The sequence below is a fragment of the Urocitellus parryii genome, chromosome X (assembly GCF_045843805.1).
Source record: "Urocitellus parryii isolate mUroPar1 chromosome X, mUroPar1.hap1, whole genome shotgun sequence".
Taxonomy (NCBI): domain Eukaryota; kingdom Metazoa; phylum Chordata; class Mammalia; order Rodentia; family Sciuridae; genus Urocitellus; species Urocitellus parryii.
Genome location: NC_135547.1, coordinates 63,589,176 through 63,599,089, shown reverse-complemented (window position 1 = coordinate 63,599,089; position 9,914 = coordinate 63,589,176). Strand labels below are relative to the sequence as shown.

Sequence of the window (9,914 nt, the reverse complement as noted above, 5' to 3'; positions counted from 1 at the left end):
ATGAAGAATCTGAGACTTAAAATGTCTAGCTTGAACAAAATCACATATGCCAGTGCTGTTTCTATGATACCACACTACGTTGTGTCTTACTGAAGAAAGGAAAGGCTGGGACATAGCATTTTTTTTAGTACCTGGGATTAAATTCAGTGGCACCCAACCACTGAGTCACATACCAAGCCCTTTTTGATTTTAATTTTGAAACAGGGCCTCACTAAATTGATTAGAGCTTCTCTAAGTTGCTGACACTGGCTTTTAATTTGTGATCCTCCTGCCTCAGCTTCCAGAACCACTGGAATTACAGGTGTGTGCTACCACACTTGACTGGGGCATAGCTTTTACTATGCAGGAAATTTCCACCTCAAAAATTTCATCTCCTCTACTAAAAATGTTTGTACTAGAAAAAGAAAGAAATGAGCATACAAAGAAACGGAAATGAAGACATAATACTATGAGTTTCTTATAATATTATGAGTTTCTAATTAGGATGAGGAGAAACATTAATTCTTGGTTAGTAGTTTCAGTGCATTTTAAAATATATTGCCTTTTTTCTTGGGTTTTCTAAATACCTGTGCCAGAACACTTTTATTTTCTTCCTGGTTTCCCACAATCATTTATATCCAAATTGTTCAATGTTTCTTATTTAACTGAATCTGAGGTTTCTTGCTTTTTTTGTTTTAACTTTTTTATTGCTGTTTTCTTCCAGTTAAGACTTGTTAATGATTTGAAAATGGAAAATTTAAAAAAAGCCATGAGAACATGTAAAAAAATAAACCCATTAAAATCTGTCTAGCACTTATATTAGTAAATTTGGAAAAATAGCTCTGTGTGAAGAAAACAGGTTTAACAAAGGTTAAAGAGCCCTTTCTTGGGACTTAGTGTGCCAGTGGGGATGCAGGTTATGCAATTCTTGATATAGGGGTGAACTAAGTATTTTCAAATAATATGTGATTCGAAAAAAGAACTCTTAGAAAACAAAATATGTGCCCATGAATAGACTATAAGGAAAGCTGCATGTAAATATGGAGCATGTAGCTAGATAAATATGATGCAGAATCCCATGATAAATAAAACTTGTTTGAACAAAATAGGTTAGGGAGGGAGGGAGGGAGGGAGGGAGGGAGGGAGAGAGAGAGAGAGAGAGAGAGAGAGAGAGAGAGAGAGAGAGAGAATTGAACACTAATATTTGTTATATAAACTACCAAGTGAATTGTTAAAGAAAAAGCTTTATCCACAAAGGATTTGGTTCATACAAGATTATAACCCTTATTAACATAGATATCATGGGTCAATAAAAGTGAATGAAATATGTTATACGGCATTCATGCTTTATTCAATGCAAGATAATGAGCCAGGGCACATAACAGCAGCTGTTTGATGAGGAGGAAAGACTATTAATTCTGAAGTAGTGGAGGGCACTAGCAATAAAATCCTGCTGCCCTTTCAATGTGACATCTCTGTATTCCAATAATATAATTAGATGAAATTGTTTAGAGTTGTTTTTATTCTTCTAGATGTTGGCATTGAGACATTTCTGCTCAGGGCAAAATTATGTCAGAGTTGTATTTGGCCCCTTTAAATTGCATTTTCTGGAAGTAATAATAATAGTATTGGCTAACATTCATTAAGTACTTACTGTGTACTAGGCACTGTGCTAAGTAACAAGTTATTATATTCCTCACAGCAACACTATAAGATAGGTACTGTCATTATTCACATTTTGCAACACCAAAAGATCAAATAACTTATGTGATAACACATCAAGTGTTAAAACTGAGATATTTAACTGCATAATTTAACTGTTGAACATTCAACTCCAACTAGACTACTGAACTATACTATACATACCTTTATTCACCCAAATTTTAGTGTATAGAATTCTGTCTCTTCTTCCCACCACCCACATATTAGTGTCCATTGTGATGATTCTCTAAAGGCTTCTAGTGATTATATATTTTTCACTGTATAGTTTAAAACACCTACCTCTTCAACTGTCCTTCTCTCAGTGCCCTTCTCTTTACTTAATGTTGTAAAGAATGTAAGCAAATCCCACTGTGGTATGAATGGATGCTTGACAAAACATCAGGGTTTTTTTTTTTTTGGTCAGGGATGATTGCATAACAAATTATCCCCAATAAATTATTACTAATAAACTTCCAACAGAGATATGGAGGGGGTGAGAAAGGACAGGAGGGCCTTCTCAGCATCTAGTATTTTATCCACACAAGCAACATATGAAGTTGTACTCACTTATATCTCCTTCCTAATCTGAATGGAGTTTCAACCTGTGTCCTGGATTTTAAAACTGTGAGCTATGCAATTTAACCTAACATGCATTTTTTTGATACTAGTTCCAGCATTATTGGAGTCAGCACTGAAATTGTGTCTTACCAGCTGCAAAGAATTATTAAGTCTGCCTAAAGACCTGACATTTAACCTGAGAGTGACCTAGGTATTGGGTAAGATTAGAGTTTCATATGGCCTAGATCACAAAGTGGGTTCTTGAATGTAAGTCTTGTTGTACACTATATTACCTCAAAAATGTAAATATAAATATTCACAGTTATCTCACAGTACACCCAGAATTGGAAACGTTCCAATAAATTATCTGAAACAGAAGACTATGATAAATAGAAACAATGTTACAGAAAAATTCTTCACAGAATAATTGGACTTGTATTACAGAATAACTGCTTTAAGTGCATATTGGTGTACCCAATTTTCATTGGTTAATTTTCATAGTCTAAAATTGTTTTGTTCTACTTTTAAGTTAGTAAGTTTTAGTAGTGTAAGCAATAAAAGCATTACTTGGGTACAAGTATTCTTAGAGAAATGTCTTGTAACTTGCAGTTAAAATATACTACCTTCATTATTGTGAAAGTAAATAAGCATCAACACTTGTTTTAAATCTAGGTTATCTAGAGGTATTATTTTATGTAAACAGCTACCTACCTCCTTATTCTCTATAGTAAATTACTTTTCATCAATAGAAATTTTGCTTTTTAATTTTTTTACAAATTTTTAAATATTTTTACCTTGTTAGATCCAAATTTAATCAACACCTTGGTGATAAATACTCACATGGGAAAAGCAGGAAGCATAGCTGCATATTCAGTATAATCTCAGTTATGCTAAATATGTTATATGCAGAGGAAATGACTAGAATGAAATACATACAAACATAAATACAAAAAGTGTGGTATTTATATGTATTAAGAATTGTGATGCAAAAAAAAAAAATAACGTTACCCTAGATTAGGTAGAGGGAAGTGAAAAAAGGGGAAGGCAGAGGATGTGGGTATAAGAAAGGTAGTAGAAAGAAACAGACATTATTACTGTATGTAGGTATGTGACTGTATGACCAATGTAATTCTACAATATGTATACTCAGAAAAATGAGAAATTATATCCCATCTATGTATGATACATCATAGTATAAAAGTGCATGCTACTGTCATGTATAAGTAATTAAAACAAAACAAAACAAAAAGATGTTAATAGCCAGGGTGGGGTTGTGGCTCAGCAATAGAGAGCTCGCCTAGCATGTGTGATGCCCTGGTTAGACCCTCAGCACCACATAAAAATAAATAAATAAAATAAAAGTATTGTGTCCAACTAGAACTAAAAAAAATAAATACTTAAAAAAGATATTAACAGTTATAAATATATGGTGGTGAAACTACAAGTGATTTTATTTTTCTTTATGTTTTCTATGTTTTTCAAAGTGTCTACAATAAAGTACTTTATATGCATAAATATATAAGCAAAACTGTAAAAAATATAATATCAAGGGATGTGAAAAATATCAATCTGATGAATGATTCTCATCCATTGACTTGTCTTTTAAATAGATTTATAATGATCCCCATTCATTTTTAATGGAATCAAAAGATTTCAACATCTTAAATCAATGTTTTCACAGATGTGAGAAAGATTTGTATCAATTGAAGTGCATGTTTGCATGTGATTTTCCCCTTGCAACATTCTTTTTTTTTAAATGTTTTTAATTGTCAATGGACCTTTAGTTTTTCTTTATGGATACATGGTGCTGAGAATCAAACCCAGTGTCTCACACATGCTATGCCAGTGCTCTGCCACTGAGTCACAACCCCCAACCCTCCTTGCACCATTCTTGAAAATTCATTATTTGGGAAGGAAAAGTGATGATGTGTTATTTGAAACTTATCCTTTGTACTCCCCTTTTCCTTCCCCACTAGTTAGGTAATATGAAGAGCTGTAATTGGTATAAGGCTTTGACAAAGAAGGTATATTTGATCTAAATTAAAAGCATGTTCAACTGGTGTCAAAGAGAAACAGGAAAAGTTAAACACTGACACATTAAAAATCTTTTGTAAAAATACTATTGTTTTTGTTTATAATGTGGCAATTTACTTGTTGGTCTTACCATTTAAATATGTCCTTGTGGGCAAATCCGTTGCCTGCTACAGAATATTCACAATATTTCATCAGTGTTGGAGTAGTTCTTCCTTGAGTAAAGTTTGATTATATATATGTCAACTTGAAATTTAATCAAATTTTCACTTGAGTACTCCATGTCCTCCCTACTGTGACCTCCAACACAATATTACTCTTTGTGTTTCTCTTTTTTTTTCAACACCTTCTAGTGGGGAGGAAATGATTTGTTTTAAATGGGGGAAAAAGGCTTATAACACAAAGACTGACAAAAATAAACACTAAAAAAAGAAATAGATGTCTATTAGTTGGAAATCATTTATTGCCTCTATAAAAGTTTAAATAAAAACCCTACAAAAATTCACATTACAATCTGATGTGGTTTTAAGGTGATAGTATGCTTCAGAGGTAGTACCAGTAAAAAGGATGCAGGGTTGCTAAAAGGAATTACTTAGTAAGTTAATGCAAAATAAATTTCAATGTGGAACAATATATACTCAGTATACACTTTAATGGAACAATCATAATTATATTCGCATGAAAATATCACTTTATTCTCTTTTCCCCGTTAGCAAATCTGCTCTTAATAAAGGCTTCTTTTATGCAATGGTATGTTGATTGTAGGTTCAAAAGTTAGTAGGCTCCTCCATTATAGCATTACAGAGCATAGCTTGGTGAAGGGCATGATACAGTGCTGTCTGCCAAGGATAACACCAACTTCAAAGAGAAATCTACCTAACATTTAGACATGGACAACTCCCTTAAAAAGGTAAATTATCACAATTGTGCATTTTTAGGATCTGAATAGAAATCTAATACATTAAAAATAAACAATATTCCTGGTATACTATTACTTCAATCTGGAAGAATGGTCACAGATAACATTTTCAAATTTCTCTTAAAAAAAGATCATGAGCAATCAGGCTGAGATGAGGAAACTATTCACTGAATATAGGTTTAATGCTCTTGTACAAAAAACAAACAAACAAACAAAACAAGACAAAACAAAAAAACCTCTAGAGTCCAGAATTCTTTTAAATCTACCATTTTTGTTTTATCATACAAACATGTAAGACTGCTGAATATCAAAAACCCTTAAGCTAGAAGTTTCTGTTTTTGGATAAAATGGCCTTTTAAATATATTTTGAGATCTTGGTAGTATATCAAGCACAGGATGTGTTTAGGCCACAGCCTTTTCTTCTCCAACAAGAAGAAACATGTCTTTCACATTATTGCAATAGCAATACAAAAGTCTTGCTGTTAATAAATAACATTACAATAAAACATCCCCTGGTTCAATGAAGAGGCCAATTTTCTTTTAACATTTTCCGTGCATGTGTTAATTTTCCTATTCTCCAGGGCAACTGCAATTTTCATTTTCTTGTGATTAATTTTAGCTTCATTTCAAGGTAGAAGGTGGCTTCATTTTTTAAGTCCACAGTTTGGAAAGTAAATGCTCTCAAATATGTATTTCCTGCTTAAAAATAACTTGGTTATACTAAGCTTAAAGCAGATATCCAAATACAGCTGACAGAAAAAAAGTTATTTTTTTAACATTGCTTTCTGTCTGAGAAACAATTCATATAGTACCTTGTAGTTTTTTGTTTGTTTGTTTTTGCAGGGTTTTGAATCTAATACAGAGCTTTATACATGCTAAGCACAGGTTGTACCACTGAACTAATCTTTATTCCTATGGTCTGTTTTAAGACTGTAAGCCCTAAAGAAAGAAACACTAGTTGATTTTTACCCTCTTCCATGTAGATGTTAATAAGAGGTGCATTTTCACTTAAAATCTATATCTGTAAAAAATATGCTCTTCATAATAGTTTTTTTTTTCTTTTGTGGTGTTGGGGATTGAACCCGGGGCCTAGCACATGATATCAATCACTCTATCACAAAGCTACATCTTCAGCCATATAATAGTGTTTTTTCTTAATATTTTAAAATTGTAGATAGACCTTTATTTATTTTTATTTACTTATAGGTGGTGCTGAGAATTGATCCCAGTGCCTCACACATGCCAGGCAAGTGTGCTGCCATTGAGCTCCGGCCCCAGCCCCATATACTAGTTTTTAATAGTTTGACATCTTTTTCAGAATCTATGGTGCATAATTTCAATCTGCAAATTATGATGTTTTGCATGCAGCTGTTTCCTTTGTTTCCAAGATAAGAACAGCCACATTTCATTTCAGAAGTGTTTTAATTCCAGTGATGGTAAAAGAAATAATTGTGATAATGAAACACAAATGATAAGATAAAAGGAGTCCTAAATTTCCTGTTATGATTTGTATAGTTTCTAGTTTGATGGAACTTTATACAGGAACAAGGAAGTCATCTATGCTTTTTCCCCAAAGTGTAAACTAGTATACCCTCTAGGAATCATACCTAGCAGAATCTTTAAATTGATTACAGTTTCTACTTAAATAAATATTATTAATATCCCTGAAAATTTAACAAGAAACATTTGTTTTTGAAGTCCACGGCTTGCTGAGAAATCCAATATCCATTACAGTGCCTTCTTTATAGCAGGAACTAAAAAAAATATTTTCATTCAGTGACTAAATTCTAAGGTGTGAAGATACAATCTTCAGTGTTAAATTATGTAGGAGAAACTTACCTATTCTTACTTTACAATGAGAACTAGCTAAGAAGAGGGTTAAATTGAGGCAGAATAAATTTGAGTTGAAAGACTCACCATAACTAATGATCCTCGGAGAAACTTTCAGGCTGGGGGGATTTTATTCTTCCTACTTAAGAAATGGTTTCTATTTTCTGTACAGAGTGGGGACTACATCTCATGGAGGAATTGGTGCAATCTATAAATTTAATATTAACATCTGAGATTCTGTTACAGAGGGCTTGCTCTTTTTTCTGGATGCAAATTTGACTTGTCATCAAGGAATGCTAAACATTGTTTGCAAAGAACCTCTTAGCTAAATGGGAGCATACCTGTGTTCTTGAAATGCTTCTGCTAACAAAGGAACCATAACAGTATTATAGTGGCAATATCAAGTCAAACAAACAGTTGAAAAATGAAGGACTGTCCAATGATCCTCCCCTGTTTGTGTAGGGGGGATATTTCAAGGTCAAATACATTAATGATTACCTTTCTCTATTCATAAATATCAGTAAATTCCAAGATAAGAATTGGCTCTCATTGAATTTTTTTAAAAAATATCTGAAATGGAAACTTAATAACCACAACAGCCATTTAGCTTTCATTAGTCTTTTAGGTATAGATAGTAATTTAACCATAAAACACAGTTCCACATTGCCAATTCACAAATATTTGGCACTGTGAGCTTAGAGCAAAACTGGAATTTTCCCTTCTATGGGTCTTGGTAATATCTTCTGGTATCCCAGAAAGGAAGATCTACAAAGAACAGTCTGCAATGTGTGGGCATCTGGTAGTTACTAATAGAACAACAGGGTACCATGCCCATTTTAGGTGAATATTCACAGAATAGTATCCAGGAAATTCAGAGAACTAGGATTTACAACCAAAGTAATATAACACTTTTTGGATGTTATCCTTGGCTGATGGCTCTGTACATGCCTCACATGGAAATGAGGTAAATTTTGTGGCAAAGCTGAGTGACTAGATTAAAAAAAAAATTCTCAGTGGCTTACCTTGACCTCCTGTTTCATAAAATGTAAGAACTGAAAAAATATTATGAAGATGGTGACAAACTTGAAATATTTGTGCAATATTTCATTTAACATGGTTACACAAATTTGCAAGAATACAAATCTTATCAATGTTTACCATTGGCAGCAATGAAGAATTCCCATTGAGATTAATCTTTTACATTTTGTTTCTATACAATTAATGATTTATTTGACTTTATGTTAGTGAATTAACTTTCTGTATTTTTCTCCCATCCCTGAAAATATTTGGGTCAGATAATAGAAGAATACCAACAATTTACAATTACATACTAGAAATCATTTCAATTTTCAATCATTATCTCAAGTTAAATTCTCATAAGGGTTGAAAAATAAATCCCAGGACTCAGCCAGGTTGAATAATATTTTAAAGTTTTGTTTTTAATTTTCAATCCACTTTCCTGAGTAAAAGTGTATATGGATGATAGGAAAAGGAGAGAGGAAGAAAGATGTAATGGCTACAAAAACAAGACCAATCCAGCTATAACAACTTTATAAGTAATGTTGAAATGGTTTAATTTTTGTGTCTCCGGTTAAAACTATTACTAAGATTCTTTTATAAAGCCAAGCAAAATTCTTTCAGAAATCAGACATAATAAATTTTATAGCTAAGTTGTTTAAATTTTTCCCAGAGTTCCAGTTTGGAAGAAAATCTCAAATGATTGCTTTAAAATTTTACATGCAGCTTTTTGCATTGTAGCCATTATATCTTGTTCATCTTTCACAGAATGTTTCAACAATGCATTTTTCCAACTGAAGATTATTGGGGCAACAGAATACAGTTATCTTGAAATGCACACCTGTTAAGCAGCCAAAAGACTGCATCATATATTCCCCTCCCCCTCAAATCACAAACTGTCTGAGGCATTTTTCTCTGATAAAGAAGACACACTGAATGAGGTATCATCAGGCTCCGGTGAAGCATGATTGAAATCCATCTCTTCTAATTCAGGAGGTAAATCTGACAGCAGTGCCTGAGTCAGAAAAATCAATTTTTTGGATTAGTATGTGGATAGATTTTTTTCAATTTAATGTTAATAGTTGTAGCCATTTCATTTTGATTTATTCTCATGGTCTTAAAGAAAAAAGCAATTATGTTTCAGGATCTTATATAATTAACTTACCTAAAAGAAAAAATATATTCATACACTAATAAGAGGTAACATAATACTAGATGTTGAGAGTGTGGGTTATGTAGATTAGAACCCTGTCTAAAGGAGAAAATCAGGAGGGAAATGAGCAACTGTTCTGAACAAAGTACTTTGAAGTGTTTGCGTTAAGTGATTTTCATACTGTTTTTGAGTGTTCACGGATCACTGCTAAAGAGTTTTGAAATTGTATTCTTCATTAAAATACCCATGCCTGGTTTCACTATACTTAGAGAAAACCACATTTTGTTCTTCATTGGGAGAATGAATTTAGTGGTTAGGAAAGAAGTTCAACTAGTCTACTTTATATTAAACTTTAACAACTTGAGAAGACACTGATTTTTTTCTCTTTCCTTACACTATGCCCATATCTACAGATGGCCAAGCACCCACTAGGGCCAGTTGAACCATTAAATCTAACTGTTGTAATGATGTATCTAGAGGCTGCTCATTTCTCTGCTGGAATAATTAGAATACACTGAGCTTGATGAACTAAGCTTTGCCATGGTCTCATTATTTCATCTGGAGTTGCAGAACATGCATCTAAACTAGAGAAATAATTTATCCAATTTTATGTGCCGATGGTGCGGATGTCCACTTGACTATAAGAAATTGGTACTAAATGATTGATTTGCTGCTCCCAGTGCTAAAAATAATATAGCATATCTGGAAATTTTTAGATAGCATTAC

General features: G+C 32.8%; 1 protein-coding gene across 1 annotated transcript in view; it reads right to left on the bottom strand.

Moving 5' to 3' along the window:
* Positions 1–8,924: 8,924 nt before the first annotated feature.
* Positions 8,925–9,914, bottom strand: part of Hdx (highly divergent homeobox) — an 80,446-nt gene continuing 79,456 nt past the window's right edge. Inside the window, exon 9 of the mRNA XM_026410544.2 lies at positions 8,925–9,050. Within this exon, the coding sequence (XP_026266329.1) occupies positions 8,925–9,050 (126 nt within the window). The remainder of the gene's footprint in view (positions 9,051–9,914) is intronic.